At 36.9% G+C, this 16,330-nt stretch overlaps 1 protein-coding gene across 8 annotated transcripts in view; it reads left to right on the forward strand.

Annotated features, from left to right (window-relative positions):
* The window catches only part of PCDH7 (protocadherin 7), a 287,165-nt gene that overhangs the window by 129,610 nt on the left and 141,225 nt on the right, over window positions 1–16,330 (forward strand). For 3 of the 8 annotated variants that reach the window (XM_057417051.1, XM_057417053.1, XM_057417058.1), the window contains one exon: window positions 10,176–10,392. The exons of 1 other annotated variant lie outside the window; for it this stretch is intronic. In XM_057417051.1, the coding sequence (XP_057273034.1) occupies window positions 10,176–10,392 (217 nt within the window). The remainder of the gene's footprint in view (window positions 1–10,175; window positions 10,393–16,330) is intronic. 4 more of the 8 variants (XM_057417052.1, XM_057417054.1, XM_057417055.1 and 1 more) reach the window with 2 other exon arrangements.

Consider the following 16,330-nt stretch of genomic DNA (forward strand, 5'->3'; position numbering starts at 1 on the left):
AACCCTACTTCAAGCAGGAGGATCAGATTAAGTGATCTCCAGAACTGCCTCTTTGGCCAAGTTAAATCTTAGTGAATAACCTAAAATATCACATTGTTAAAGAGGGAAGTCATCTGATTTGAGAATTAAGAAAAAATTAATACTTTACTTTCTGATTTTTCAGGATTTTGGGTAATACCTATGCTAATGCAGAATGAATTAGTAGAAATATTTAAAATAATATAACTTGCTCTAACTCAATATTCATTTGGGACTAATTTTTCATGTTTCTGAAGGTCTTAAGTTATTTCTTGGGTTGCATTTTACAGGTTTTTTCAAAGTATTTTCAAAATCCCAGTTCTTTTGAGAAGTAGGTATTGTTACAGCAGGAAGGCCTGATAGAATCTATATTTGCCTAAGCACCAAGTAATTGAGAAAATTGCCAGCTCTTTGTTGTTACACTTTAGTGCATTCCCTTTGTATTTAGAATAAATTGTGAGGTAACTGGCTGAGAAAGGATTGGTGGTTGTAACCCTAGATCTCAATTAAACATAAAAAAAATTTGCTCATCCCCCCCACTGCTGTGGTGCAGTAGGATTTGAATCTATTTACAAAGTTGATAGTAACTGCTATACAGAAACTATGAAAGAATATAATCCATGAAAAATGTTAAGTATCAGGAAATACAATGCAAAACTAGAAATTTTTGGAAAAGAAAGGAAAACGCCTCTCACAATGGGAAAAAAGTGTCATGATTAAGCCTCATGCAGCTTTATGTATATACTGATTTTTACCAAATTTATCCACAGTCTGTCCCTAAGGCCAAACTCTGAAATGTTTTCTTCATGAATTGAAAGTATAATATGATTTTACTTTCTGTCTTGGATAGGGAAGAGTTAATTAGTACAGGCTAAGATAAACACTGCCATAGAATAAGTTAGTAAGACTCAAGAAGTACAAACTGAAAAATACATATGTCTTTGGCATTGCAGTTATTTTTTGTTGTGTTGGTGAGGGGAAAAGAAAGTATCTATATGTTTTATGAAATACAGTTGAAACAAGGAAGACCTGGTGATTTACCTTTGGGCTGTAGTGAAGGATTATCTTTTGTCTGTGATCTGATCATCTCTATGATCAGATATAATCAGGAACAATTCCATATGCTGTTGTCAGAAAATATGATCTGTTTTATTATCAGACCTATTGCATTCTTACTAAAGGTGACTCTAGTAAAAACTGCTCCTACTAAGGGACTCAGAAAGTATTAGGGTTGCTGTTTTGCTGGGAAGGACCAATTGAAGAGCTAGTGGGTTTATTTAGGTAAAAGCAACTCTACCATGTTGATTCACAGTGCTGGCAGATGGAGCTGTGTTAATGTTCTGTAGTCAAAATCAATAAAACTAAACATAATCCTCTCCTTTCCCCTCATGGGTATGTGACTTATTTTGTCAGGAAAATTTCTTATGTGCATTCTCACTTGGAAATTTCTCATGTGCATTCTTCTTTGAAATGTTACTGGTGTTATTATATCAATGGAAATACAAAATTAAGGATGTCTGTTTCTCCTTGTTAAAGTGCATTCTTTTTGGCGTTCCAATAAATATATGAGATAACCAGCATTTTACTAATAACTTTTTGGAAATTTTAATCCTGATATTCAGCCTCCCTCCTTCCTGTTTGTTTTATTAATATGCAGTTTTCCGTGAAAACTCAAATGCTTTACAGATTAGGATCTAAATGAAGATTAGAGTACATGGAGAAGGTTCCTGTTTATGGAGGGATTTTTTTGCATTCACAGCAAATGATGCATAAATAACATTTATTATGTATCAACATTCTACTGTTTATAACTTTCTTGATAGGAATTAGATTTAACTTAAATGTTTTTGTTAGTAACAATAAAGGATTACTAAAGGACTGCTATGACTGACATTAACAGAAACATGCATATGCTTACAGGTTTTTTTTTTCAGAGGTATTTTATAACATTTCCATATTGGAATTTCTAAGATGTCATATTTTTAGGGTGTTAAAAATAAATGTCATTATTAGTGTAGCCTCAATTTTCAAAGTATATGAAAACTCATTATTATTTTTTATAACTGATAGTTTTGTTATGAATGTTTCTACAGTCATCCAGATTATACTGCTAAAGTATGTGGTGTTTTACATAACAGAAGGGATGACAGTACAACCTAATAAGGATATCAATTTTTTTTTCCTGTTTTTTAAATTCATTAAATTAATCAAATACAATGTTCTTTAACCTTACAGGTAACAAACATACATTATAATCAAGGGTCTATGTCTTTTTATCAGAAAAGCATAGGCTTTTAATACGAAAGCACATGCTATTCCACAAGGTACAATACATTCAAAATTTGCAATATATTTTACCTGAGAAGATCTAAGAAACAATGCAATATAGAAGTCAGAATTCTGAGGTTTTTGGAAAGAACTATCAAAGATTTAGGACCATACTGTTCATCTTCCCATATTCTTTTAAGGATATATGTCTTACCTAGAAGGCATATAGAAAAGAATATCTGTGCCAGATTCAAAGTTGGGCTGGTTTATAGCTAAGGCTGAATATCCCTAACAATATTATTATTTATCCTTTGAATTAAAAGAAATTTGATATGTCTTTACTAAGTTATTAATAATAAATTTTAAACATATCTGGATGTCCATCTCAAATTTTTTTTCAAAGTGCTGTACTGAGTAGGAATTCTTTGACAAAAAACTAACACACATAGCATTCAGCTTAGTTGAGCAAATTCAGCCTATTCCACAGATTATTAGTGAGTATGATATAATGCTTTCAAAATCCTTTCTGAAAAAAATGATGTGCATGTTAATTGCTATTCTGCAGCATTTATTACACTTCTACTTCCAGTACAAACCTCAGAATTCTTTCCAAAACTTTTAAATGATATTATTGCTACTCTTGTAACTGCAGATGTGATAACCAGATAGTCTATGCTTGTTATCTAGTTGGCACTGGCTTCTGGAAACTCAGTGGGAAAGGGAATATAAAATTTAAAATAATTAACAATTTATTTTCATTCCCATTTTAAGTTTCATCACTTATACTAATTGTAGATGATGCAAAGTGTTTATGGTGCAGCCTGTCTTTGCCACAGAGTGACCCCAGGCAGATGATTATGTCTGGAAAAGTAGGTGGAATTGATTCATCACAATCGGGGAATAAAACCTTAAAAACCTTTAAGCAGGTGTGTTTTTTTCAAGGTTAAACTTCAATAAGGGGCAGGTTTTCGTCTTTTCAGGGTAGGTTCCATTGATTGAGCTTAGCTCTGAGTTACAGGGTGGTATTTTTACCACTTCACAGTCAATCTGTACCAAAAGGTCCTCAGTATCTTTTACAATGTAGTTGCTAAGCTGCGCTTTGTGGTTCATCTCCTATGACTATCAGGTCAATAGGGCCTTTTAAATGTAGATTTTAATGTTTCCTCTGGAAGGTCTGTTAACAGGTAAACATAGCAGTCTGTGGGAAATTATGGGAATTGCTTCTTTAATTTGCATGTATCCTCAATTCATCACAGCAGCTAATTCCTTCAGAGATAATATGATATTTAGGAATAAACTAGGTTCTAAGTAAATCCAAATTATGCATTTTGACAAAGTTTGTATCACTGGTCCAGAACTTAGTAGCAACTGACAGATAGTTACAGATTACAAGATCTCATCGCGTGAAGTTTTGGTGTATCAAAGAGTTCACAGTTTAAGTACTGATCTAAAAAAGGATTTGTAAAGTTAATTTTTGTGAGGACAGTAAGACTAATTATGATGTGATAATCTTGAAATCTAGTCAAGATAAATCCTTAAGTGGAAGTTTAGAAGCTGATTTAATATATCAATTAGCTATTATCAGTATTCAGTATTAGGCAACTTAAGTGGAAATTCACTAAACTCTACAGAAATTGATGGTCTTGCACCTATTTATACCATGTAAAATTTGTTCCAGCTTTTTTTCCTGATATATGTATGTTATGTATGTAATTAGTAGTACATCCTAAATACACTTAGTGTTATGCTTAAATATTTAACATGAGGGAAAATGTATAAATTACTGTTGCTTGCCTGTGTGATTTCACAGTATTACATTTTACCATATCTTTTCAAAGGTAAGCTCTATGACTTACACTAGATCTTACCTTAAAGAAAAATCGTTTCCCATTAAGAACTAGTGTATGGATATTCCTTACAAACCTGGCTATTTTGTCTGAAAGCATATTTCTTTGTTTATTTCACTAAATACTATTTAGCATAGTAGTATAGTACATATAACAATACATTTACCCACACATATATATATACCCCCATATACCATTCTAACAGCCTGAACCCCTGACTTCATAGAAAGTGGAACAACCAGAGAGCGTGCACACTGGAGACTTCCAAGATAGGGAAGTCTGTAAGCTTGTCATGTCTTGCAACACAGATCAGACAATTCTTTTCACTTGCAGATTCGCAACTGCAAAATAGTGTCAGTGCCCTGGTAGCAGGCGGTAGGGTGGAAATTCTGCCTGAGGAACCTCCAGCATGAGAAACCCTCTTCTAAGGGGGCTGACGTTTGCAGTGTGCCAGATGTTCAGATGCAGGATGCCTTACTCCTGAGGCTTAGTCACTCATTGTATCATTATCTGCTGCTCCTTATCCACATGGACACCAGTGACACTGTGAGGATGCTGACTGTATCAAGAGTGACTACAAGGTGAAGGGCATGTAGGAGTTCATGGTGTCTCTTCAGTGACAAAAATGAAAGGCTTTGTAAGGAGCAGGTAGGTCTGTGGGACAGGGATTTTGGGTTTAGACCAATGGACTCCTTTTGGGGGATTGAGGACGTCTGCAGAGAGACAGGATTCACTTGAAAAAGCTGGTAATGGCATCTTTGCTAAAAGGCTGGTCATCCTGGTGAGAACCTCAAACTAGGAATGGCCAAGGAGGGAAATTACAAACCCCAGCTAAGTAAGGAGGTGGTAAGCAGGGGTGGACGAAAGTGGGAAAGGTTTATCTCACAGAGGCAAAAGGATGCTGGGGCACGAATTAGCAGGGCTCATTTGGAGAGCTTTAAACAAGATTCGAAGGGGGATGGGGTTGTAGCTGGGCTTGCCCCAGTGAGGCAGCACTCCAGAATTGATGAAGACTGGGAGGCCTCCTATAATCCTAGGGTGAAATCGGTGTGCTCAGCTCGCTCCCTGGAATGTCCGTACACCAATGCACGCAGCATGGGAAATAAGCAGGAGGAGTTGGAAACCTGTGTTAAGTCAGGAGACTATGATCTGGTGGCAATTACAGAGACGTGGTGGGACAGCTCACATGACTGGAATATAGTCATGGAGGGCCATGTCCTTTTTAGGAAAGACAGGCCAGCCAGGTGGGGTGGTGGGGTTGCTCTTTATGTACAGGAGCAACTACAATGCACTGAGTTCTGTCCAGGGACAGATGACGAGTGAGTTGAGAGTCTGTGGGTGAGAATTAAGGGGCAGGCTGGCAGGGGCGATACTGTTGTGGGTGTCTGTTACAGACCACCAGATCAGGGTGAGGAAGTTGACGAGGCCTTCTACAGGCAGCTGAGAGCGGCCTCACAGTCACAGGCTGTGGTCGTCACAGGTGATTTTAACTTCCCTGATGTTTGCTGGAAGGACCACTCAGCAACCCAGCCGCGGTCCAGGAGGTTCCTCCAGTGTATGGATGATAACTTCCTCCTGCAAATGGTGGATGAGCCAACCAGGAGAGGAGCGCTGCTGGATCTCATCCTCACTAACAAGGAGGATCTGGTTGAAGGAGTAAGGGTTGAGGGCTGCCTTGGTTGCAGCGACCTCGAGATGGTGGAGTTCAGGATCTTGTGTGGTAGGACTAGTAGAATAGCAAGTAGAATTGCAACCCTGGACTTTAGCAGGGCAAACTTTGGCCTTTTCAAGCAATTGCTAGGGGAAATCCCATGGGCAAGGCTGCTTGAAGGTAAAGGGGCCCAAGATAGTTGATTGACATTCAAGGATTGCTTTTTCCGAGCTCAAGATCGGAGCATCCCGACACGTAGGAAGTCAAGGAAGAGGGCCAGGAGACCTGCGTGGCTAAATAGGGAATTGCTGGGTATGCTCAAGTGGAAGAGGAGAGTTTACAGGTCATGGAAGGAGGGGCTGGCCACTTGGGAGGAATATAAGGCTGCTGCTAGAGGATGTAGGAAGGCAGCTAGGAGGACTAAGGCCTCCTTAGAATTAAACCTGGCGAGAAGGGTCAAGGACAGCAAAAAGAGCTTTTTCAAATACATGGCAGATAAAACTAACACCAGAGGCAATGTAGGCCCACTGATGAACGGGATGGGTGCCCTGGTGACAGAAGATACAGAGATGGCAGAGTTACTGAATGCCTTCTTTGTCTCTGTCTACTCTGCTGCAGGCAGTCCTGAAGAGCCCTGTACCCCTGAGACCTTAGATGAAGTCAGGTCAACTGAGTGGTTTGCCTTAGTCAATGAGGAATGGGTTAGAGACCAGTTGAGCAATCTGGACATCCAGAAATCCATGGGTCCAGGTGGGATGCACCCGCGGGTGCTGAGGGAACTGGCGGAAGTCATTGCTAGACCACTCTGCATCATCTTTACCTAGTCTTGGGAAACGGGAGAGGTGCCTGAGGACTGGAGGAAAGCAAATGTCACTCCAGTCTTCAAAAAGGGCAAGAAGGAGGAGCCGGGTAACTATAGACCGGTCAGCCTCACCTCCATCCCTGGGAAAGTGATGGAACACCTTATCCTTGGTGCCATCTTAAGGCATATCAAGGATAAGAGGGTTATGAGGGGCAGTCAACATGGCTTCACCAAGGGGAAATCATGTTTGACCAATCTCTTAGCCTTTTATGAGGAAATAACACGGTGGATGGATGATGGCAGAGCGGTGGATGTGGTCTACCTTGACTTCAGCAAAGCATTTGACACAGTCTCCCACAGCATCCTCACAGCTAAATTGAGGAAGTGTGGTCTGGATGATCAGGTAGTGAGGTGGACTGCGAACTGGCTGAAGGAGAGAAGCCAGAGAGTTGTAGTCTATGGGGCTGAGTCTAGTTGGAGGCCTGTAACTAGTGGAGTGCCTCAAGGGTCAGTACTGGGACCAGTATTATTTAATATATTCATCAATGATTTAGATGAGGGAATTGAGTGTACTATCAGCAAGTTTGCTGATGACACTAAGCTGGGAGGAGTGGCTGACACGCCAGAAGGCTGTGCTGCCATTCAGCGAGACCTGGACAGGCTGGAGAGTTGGGCAGGGAATAACTTGATGAAATATAACAAGGGAAAGTGTAGAGTCCTGCATCTGGGCAGGAACAACCCCAGGTTCCAGTATAGGTTGGGGAACGACCTGTTAGAGAGCAGTGGAGGGGAGAGGGACCTGGGGGTCCTAGTGGACGACAGGATGACCATGAGCCAACACTGTGCCCTTGCGGCCAAGAAGGCCAATGGCATCCTGGGGTGTATTAGAAGGGCGGTGGTTAGTAGGTCGAGAGAGGTCCTCCTTCCCCTCTACTCTGCCCTGGTGAGACTGCATCTGGAATATTGTGTCCAGTTCTGGGCCCCTCAGTTCAAGAAGGACATGGAGCTGCTGGAGAGAATCCAGCGCAGGGCAACGAAGATGATTAAGGGAGTGGAGCATCTCCCTTATGAGGAAAGACTGAGGGAGCTGGGTCTCTATAGTTTGGAGAAGAGGAGACTGAGGGGTGACCTTATTAGTGTCTATAAATATATAAAGGGGGAGTGTCACGAGGACGGAGCCAGGCTCTACTCAGTGGCAAGCAATGATAGGACAAGGGGTAATGGGTACAAACTGGAACACAAGAGGTTCCACTTAAACTTGAGAAGAAACTTCTTCTCAGTGAGGGTGATGGAACACTGGAACAGGCTGCCCAGGGAGGTTGTGGAGTCTCCTTCCCTGGAGACATTCAAAACCCGCCTGGACACATTCCTGTGTAACATTATCTAGGTGTTCCTGCTCCGGCAGGGGGATTGGACTAGATGATCTTTCGAGGTCCCCTCCAATCTCTAGCATACTGTGATACTGTGATACTGTGACGACAAAAGGCGCAAGGTGGCAGGTACAAGAGAGACCTCTAGGATAATAAAAAAGCATAAAAAAAGTTCCACCTCAAAGATGCCATATGTACAGAAATATACACAACCTGCAAAACAAGCAGAAAGAACTATACCTCTGTTACCCTTCTTTGCATTTATTTTGTTATTTCTCTGCAGGAATTGATTAGAGTATGAATTACCAGTAACACAATACACAAGCTCTAATTGAAATATGAAAATACAATATGAATGATGCTGATGTTTTGCAGGACCGACTACTGCAAAAGGGCTTTATCCTTCCTGCATGATTCAGAACCAGTAGGAAAGCTTTTAGAATTCTTTTGCAGTTAGGCAATGATATTCCTTTCAAATACTCCTGGAAGGGAAAGATCTTACTGAGGAAAAGATAATCATAATGTATATTGTAGATATAGAGTCTTAATCTAGCAGTTCTAATCGTCCTATATGCTTTCTACTATTTCCACATTAGTGAAAGAAACAGCAACTATAAAATATTTTAATTTGATCTTCAAATCAGCATTATTTTTTCTCTCTGTTCTTCTGTTTTGCCTCTCTGTTCTCCTTGCATTAGATATGATATGAAGCTCTAAATTAAATTGGTATAAAAGCACTTTGCAGATGAAGAATAGAAAGAAACTCTAAAAGGTCAAAAACTCACCATGAGAATACCATGATTTTTCCCTTAGAATCTTCTTATATTTCTAGCAACACTCACATTTATAAACTTTTGATCTACTTGTGCCAGGAAGACTTAACATTGTATTTGTAGTCCAAACTATTTACCATCAGCACTAAATATATCCTCAAAACTTTGTATTCTCAAAAAAGAAAAAGTGAAAATTCTAACTGAAACTCTACCCACCCCTCTACTTGCGGACCACCTAATGTGGACTTCTGCTCTTCAGGGCTTGTGTAAGCACTTCTTTCCTCCTTCTGGCCTGCATACATGCTTCCACAATAGAGTGACAAGAGGTGGGGTGATGTATGCCTTTGTCTCATTGTAACATAGGGCTTGAAATACATCTGATTTTAAAGGTGGGCAGCACTCTCATTTTAAACATAGGAAAGTCTACATGGTGTCTTATAAAATGGAACTATTGGTGTTTGTTGTAGAAGGTGCTTTCTAGAAAACCAGATATTTCTCTGTGGTTTTATAGCCTTGCAAGCAGCAAGTTATTTCAAATCTATCATTAAATTATTTGAAATATATCATTACTGCTTGAGTGTATTTAAAATCATAGGTGAATCCTCTAGCTTCTTACTGAAAATACTTCCTGCCCTCAGTGTCCTCTGAAATGTGAAGGATCTACTCTCCCACTTCCTGGAAAATTCACTGGTGCCAGGGTTCAGCATGTAGGCTTCCAGAGCAATAGTAATACCTGTCATTTTGAATGAATACAAATCTCTAACAATCTATGTTTGTGCAGTCCCACTGGAAGCATGCGGTGTCAGCTATGCTCGCAGTACTTTAAAGGCTTTATTAAGTCAGCTGGCAACACACCCTGTCTCCAGGCACTGAATTTTATGGCAAAGGAGCTAAGACACTGAACCCTTTCCCCCTCTCCCCTTTCTTTTTTTCTTCTTTCTCATGTCAACTAGCTTTCAAAACCATGGGAAGTGATTTTATAAAAGGCTTTTGGGTGTGCTGCCATGATGTTAATACCCACAATATAGTTTACAGATGAGCATTTATACCCACCCACACATTATTATACACACACTCTGTCAGGTACCTTTATGCAGTCTGATGCAAACTCCATTCAAATTATTATTAGTAAAAGAGAAACTGTATTTATAAATCATTTATAAAAGAATTTATAAACAATTATAAACCAGCGTTCTTAGCTCATGCAGCCATTTGAATGGAGGTTATGAAAATCTGTGTGAAGGTTCAGGACCATGTACCACAGTGAAAATCCACAGATACTCTGTCCAGTGGCTTTCTAAGGACTGTACTTTCTTTTTGCTTTAATTTAAACAAAATTGTTTAATTGGTAAATGTTAAAATGTTAGTTTGCTTAAGTCATGTTTTGAGAATCAGTTGTTCAAAGACTGAACTTTTCAGTGACATTCAGAATCTTTTCTCTTGCAGCCATTTCGTAGAGTGACGTTTTCTGTTGTGAGTCAGCCTCAGGACCCACATCAAGGGTCATTGCAGAGTTGCTATGACAGCGGTCTGGAGGAGTCAGAAACACCAAGCAGTAAGAGTTCATCAGGGCCAAGACTGGGTGCCCTTCCACTCCCAGAGGACAACTACGAAAGGACTACGCCGGATGGCAGTGTTGGTGAGGCAGAGCATATGGAAAATGGTAGGGGCAAACACAACATTCACACACATAATATCACTAGCAAGTGATACTAAGTAGACTTTTGAAAGGTCAGTCCAAATAAATAATAAATAAATTAAATAGTTAAAATTGTAATTATTTTATTTTAAAGTTTGTTAAAATGCAGATACACAAAATAATGGAACATAACACTACTAATAAAACCAGCACTTTCTTTTCTTTACATGATTTAAAAACTATACTGCAGAAGCACTTAAAACACTGAAAAAATACAAATAGAGGGCTGGGGAGATGGTCATTGTATTAAATTCTATATTTTTCATTTTAGATAAAAGATCATAAAGGACATGTATTCTATTTTCCTTTCAATTTTGGTCCAAAAACGACTTAGGAAACTTCCCAGAATGTAATATGGATAGCATCAGCAAAAGAAAATAAAATTTAAAAACCCCACTCTAGAGAATCCCCTTTTCCCAAAAGTTATATAGACTGTTTTCAAAACAACAGTGAGTGTCAAGTCATTGTTTAGAAAATAACATTATATTCCTTTTCTTCACACTTTGTTTTGTACAGTACTTTTAGAACATTTCATTTAAATTCAGAATCTATTTATGTAGAAGGAGAAAATGCTGAATCCTTATTTATTCAATAGTAATTATGCAGCTATTAAAAGGAAAAGTAATTTAAATCTCAAGTTTTCCTTTCTATCTAAAACTATTTAGAATTTAAAAATAATCTTTTCAATTTGAAATGTATTTCATAAACATGAATGTTTTAGTGTTCTCTGTTTATTGGCCTTAATCTAAAATTTTATAAAGTCAGACACTGACTTAATTGTCTTTTCATTTGCCCATAAACATTACCATAAATTATTGTATGTCAAAGCATACAGACTTTTGATAACCAAAAAAAATTATGGCTTTGTTAATCCAATTGGAATTGGTGGGTATATGTAAGAAGGGCAGCGTATTTTCTGTAATAGAATCAATGCATTAGTTTGGCTAAGTGCATGTTTTAGTTTTTCATAGATTACAGCACTGGAGAATTGTTCTTGGGCTTTTGTCTTTCCTCAGATAGGAATGTCAACCCAATAAATGTACGTTATTCTCCGTGGTAAGATATCTAGTATGTATGACTGAAGAGTGGCTACAGCAGTCTATATATGCTTATAATGTATATCCCATCAGCAGATGACTAATTGACCAAAAAAGGAAGATGGTATTATCCGTCTCAAAAGAAGGTATATTAGGCTATGTGTGTAAATTTGTGTGTCTATATTTTCTTCTTGGTTGTTTATATGAATATATCTCTACATTTAATTTTTCTGGGTATGAGGACAGGGAAGAAAGTCATACTGGTTTACTAGAAAAATGTCAGAAAAAAAAATTCTAGACTTTGTGAGTAAATTGGGATGATTATTTTACTGTCTGTTTTGTAGTGAGATTTTGTGGTTAAGATAATGAAACTAAACAATTTGTTAATTCCCCTAGACATATAGCAGTGTAGTAGATTACTAGACTTTAAATTCCGAGTTCAGAAAGTATGCTAACATGGAGTATGCCTGAACCATACAGGCAAAACTGTAAAGCCACACCGGAATATAATTTTTAATATATTTGGTAGCCAATGAAAATCATCACACTTACTGAAGTGTAATTGAAAATGAAGAGTGCTTGAACTGTATAAAAAATAAACCAGATTTTGTGGTGATGCAAAAACTGGTATTGCATTCTAAAAGTTAAAGTATTTTAGACGTTGCTTTACTTTTTTTTTTTTTAATACATGATACTTCATATTTGGTAGGATTGATTTGTTGGGTTCAGTTTTCTAAAAAAACAGTATCACTTTTATAGGATAGAAACATTGAGCTAGATAAGTATATTATTCTATGAATAAATGAAAGAAAACAAATTTACCATAAAGAAATATTTTCACAGAGGGATTTGCATATAGTAGTCAGGAATTCCTCCTCCTTTATAAAACCATGAACGGAGACCTTTGAAAGGTGGGTGACAGCGTAATGAAAATTATACTCTACAGACTCCTAGATTTTGCTTTCACATTTTAAAAACAAAATTTCATCAGTGTCATGTCATCTGCCTCCAAACATTCTTGTTAACATTAGTCTATAAATAATGACTGAACAGGATGAAATATACTTTTGTTATTTCATATATATATTATCTGACATTTGAGTAAGAGGTTTCTGTGATCTGATTCTGAAGTCCACTTGTATTTTAACTATTCTAAGCATAATTGTATTTTCAAATTCTGATAATGTAATATTCAATATTAATGAAACATTCTGACAAAAATAGAATGGGAATTGAAACCTGTCAAGTGTTCATTTGTCACATTTAATTGGAATCTAGGTAATCTGCAGTGTTTAACTTGATTAGGTTTTAATCAGGATTTATACTAGATTTTTTATGCAGATTTTCCATGGAAACAGCACTTTGGAGGCTATCTTATTAATTGTTATTACTTCAAATATTTACCATTTAATTTCAGTTGGTGTTAAACAATGCAATTATAACTAATTGTTTTGGATTTCCTCTTATTTTAAATTTGGAAATTATATTTTTCAGCACAATGCACTAAACCGTCTGATACATTTGATACTTTCTTTTTGCAAGCTAAGATGACAAACTAATTTTTATAGTTAAGGCAAATGTAAGAAGGTTGAGTTCACAGTCAGACTAGGTAGGAAATTCAGCTTTCTGTTTGTAAGAGCGTCTTTCTATTTTCTCAGGCAAAGGTAATAAAATGCTGGAAAGAAAAAAAAAAGGATAAGGGGGGTGGTTTTCTTAGAATATACTGTACATTATCTACCAGCCTACATGATTGTCAGATGTAGATTGAAGTTTTATTCTGATGATTAGCTGTGGTGTCAGATGCAGTAGAAAAAAGAAAAAAAAGGGGAGAAAAAAAGAAATGTTAGCAGATTGACTGTGAAAATTTAGTATGCAAAGATCTTGTTAATTAGTGAAATCTGCCGAACCAGAAGTAAATTCTGAGTTAATTTATCCCCTACCCTTGGATCTTTCCTTACAAGGAAATTCTGCTCATATGCACAGCCTTCTCTAATTTTGCTGTTAGAATGGCACTGTCTGAACGTAAATTGCATGAAAAATTTCTAGAGAGCATTTTCATTACACACATATTTGTATATTAAGGGTAAAGCCATTACCATGGTAAAGGAGTTTCCTGGTCTTTAGGCATAGCCTTCTGGTTTTGATAATGCCTTATGCCACATCATGTTTCTTGCAGCCTTCTTAAAAATATTTCATTATACTCCTTTTTTTTCCTTCCACATATCTGTATATTTTCTATTTATTTGTGCATGTGATGACCTAAATGACCTAATCTGTTTTTTTTTCTTTTTTTTTTTTTTTTTTTTTTTGGGCTGGGGGGGGGTTGATTCTTTGTTTGTGTTTGCTTGTTTGCATGTTTGTTTTTTAATCTCGCTAAAATGCCTATGACAGTGAAACTGCAGCATTTTAAATTTCGGCTCGCGTTTTCTTCCCTGGATGCTTTTATCCACGCAGTCATAATCAGAGTGTTTGCCACACCCAAGATACTTGCATTAAAGATAGGCTCAGGTATTTCTACATGAATATATCTTTGGTCTCCAGCACACTATTTTAAGTGAGCCCATGTTTCAGTATCAGATATGTAAGGGTGGAGAACAGCAGTCACTTTTGTGAAAGAAGGAAAATAAGGAAATGGTTTATAGCTTTCATTTTTACAGAGGGAAATGGAGTAAAGAAAGATTAAGTGCCATGTCTGAAGTCACATAGGAAGTAAGGTGCAAAACCTGAAAAGGAGCTCAGAATTTTTGTGATTCAGTTACTCGAGTCACTCAAAGAAATCAGTAGATAAATTACACGCTGGCTGACACATGAAGAACTAAAAGGCAAGGGAAGAACATTATCTCTGTTCATAGTCTGATAATATGCTATGTTCTCAGTGACAATTTCAGATTTACACTGTGTCAGAAGTTCCATTGTTAGTCTAGAGAAGGGTTTCATGCTATGTGAGATAACTTGAAAATGTTAAAGGAATTTTGATAATTAATAAATGCAATTAATTTTATCTATAAGAGCATTCTCTCACTTTTAGTTGTGAAATAGAATTTTAATCTGTGCTCTGGATAAAAATGTTAAAGTGAAAAAAAGAATCCATTAGCTTACAGAATCCATGTTTACAGAGTCCATTTCTCTTTAGCTTTTTGCAGTGCCAATAACACAGGTTAATGTTCTTGAAGACTAAATGCCCTTGTTGTAAGCATTGTTGAGCAGTCATTCATTGACTTATTTCATAGAATTACTGTACTTTTTCCATTCCCATTATTTTAAGATATTTTGTTCTCTTGAATTCTGGTCCCAAAATTGCATGTGAATAATTTTTTTTTTTAAACTGTGTCCTGAAAATGTTGATGGAAGGAGTCCACCTGAGAGGTTGAGTCAGTAAAGGTTTTCAGTGTAGTAATTACATGCTAATGGTTCCTTTTTTGGTTTATTTCATCTTTCAGTGCTGCTATATCTACTTTTTCTTAAAGGTTACCCTGCATGTATGAACACAAAATACCTGAAAGCGCTGCACAAATTATTGTATAATACTTATACATAAGAATTGTTTCTGATAAATCCTAACCTATAATTAGGCACACAGTGAACTCTGGATTCTGTAAACCTAGCAACATATAGTTGTAATGTTTTGGAACACATGTATATGTATTCAGTGACAGATTATGTCTTGAACCAGTTTGTTTTGAGAATGGAGTATTCTAGCAAGATCTGTAAAAAGACATTTTATAAGAGGAAAAAAACCCAGGTCCTAAGACACACTGTGCAGGGATCCCTGTTATACAAATGTGGTCTTATGTAAGGCAATGAACCTGGTTGGGAAGAACATTGGCAGTTTTCCTCCTTGATTTTTTTTCCTTTTTAATCTTTTACTATGTCCCTTTAGATGACCTATATGTCTGTCAGTTTCTTCAGCAGAGGAATATGTGGTTTGATGACTTATATGCACTGTAGTACCTTAAATTTCAAAACTATATGGTGTTTGTTCTTTAAGAGTTACTTGCATTTTGAAGAGAGAAATGAGAGTATATTTTGTGTTGCAAATTCCTAGTGTTGATATATATTTTTTGCGTATATTTTTACTTTATTAAGTTAATACCATACTACAGAAAGATGAGGAATTATTTTAGGTGCATTATATGTTTTTGCACTAAGGTTGTCTTGCCTACTAAGTGTATCTTACCTACTATTCTATGTTTACATTGTACTTCAAATGCGCAATGCAAAGTAAAAGACCAAATATAGGCTAACAGTGAGCAGAGATAACTCAATGAATCTGCCAGAAAAGTATATTGTTTATTTCCTCTTTCCTTACCTTTTTGTTTTCCATGACCTTCCAGAGAAATACCTACAACTTCCGTATACTACCTATTCATGAAGTATACCTGAGTATTGGTGTGGATTTTTTTCATCTTTATTAGCATTTTGGCAGCTTAAAGAACGTACATTTGGATCTGTGGAATCAAAGAAGGAAAGCATATTTCTGTATTGAAAATCTCCTACACATTGATAGCAAAGCTAACAGATTATTCAGCATTTTTCTGATTTTCTGAATAGTATTGTTATTTCTCTTGCTGTTCTCTGTCTGTTGCTTTCCCATTGTACTTACTGTAGTTCTCTTTGTGCTTCATAGTGAAGAATAGCCTATGATTCTTTTTTTAAGGTATACTACAAGGTTGCTTCCTTCCTTCATGATTTCAGCATCTTGCTCTTAACAAGAAAATATATACAGCATTAACACTTCACCAATCTTAAATGCAGTATATTGATATCAAAGTGAACTGCCATTTACTAAACCAGCTTTCATTTATTACCTTTAAAAAAGGAAGTCCATGTTTACATTCCATCAGGTTTTAATCAATAATTTGAAA

Source organism: Pezoporus wallicus, unplaced genomic scaffold (genome assembly GCF_028554395.1).
Source record: "Pezoporus wallicus isolate ANWC-B61680 ecotype Strahan unplaced genomic scaffold, APGP_CSIRO_Pwel_v1 contig_6468, whole genome shotgun sequence".
NCBI lineage: Eukaryota > Metazoa > Chordata > Aves > Psittaciformes > Psittacidae > Pezoporus > Pezoporus wallicus.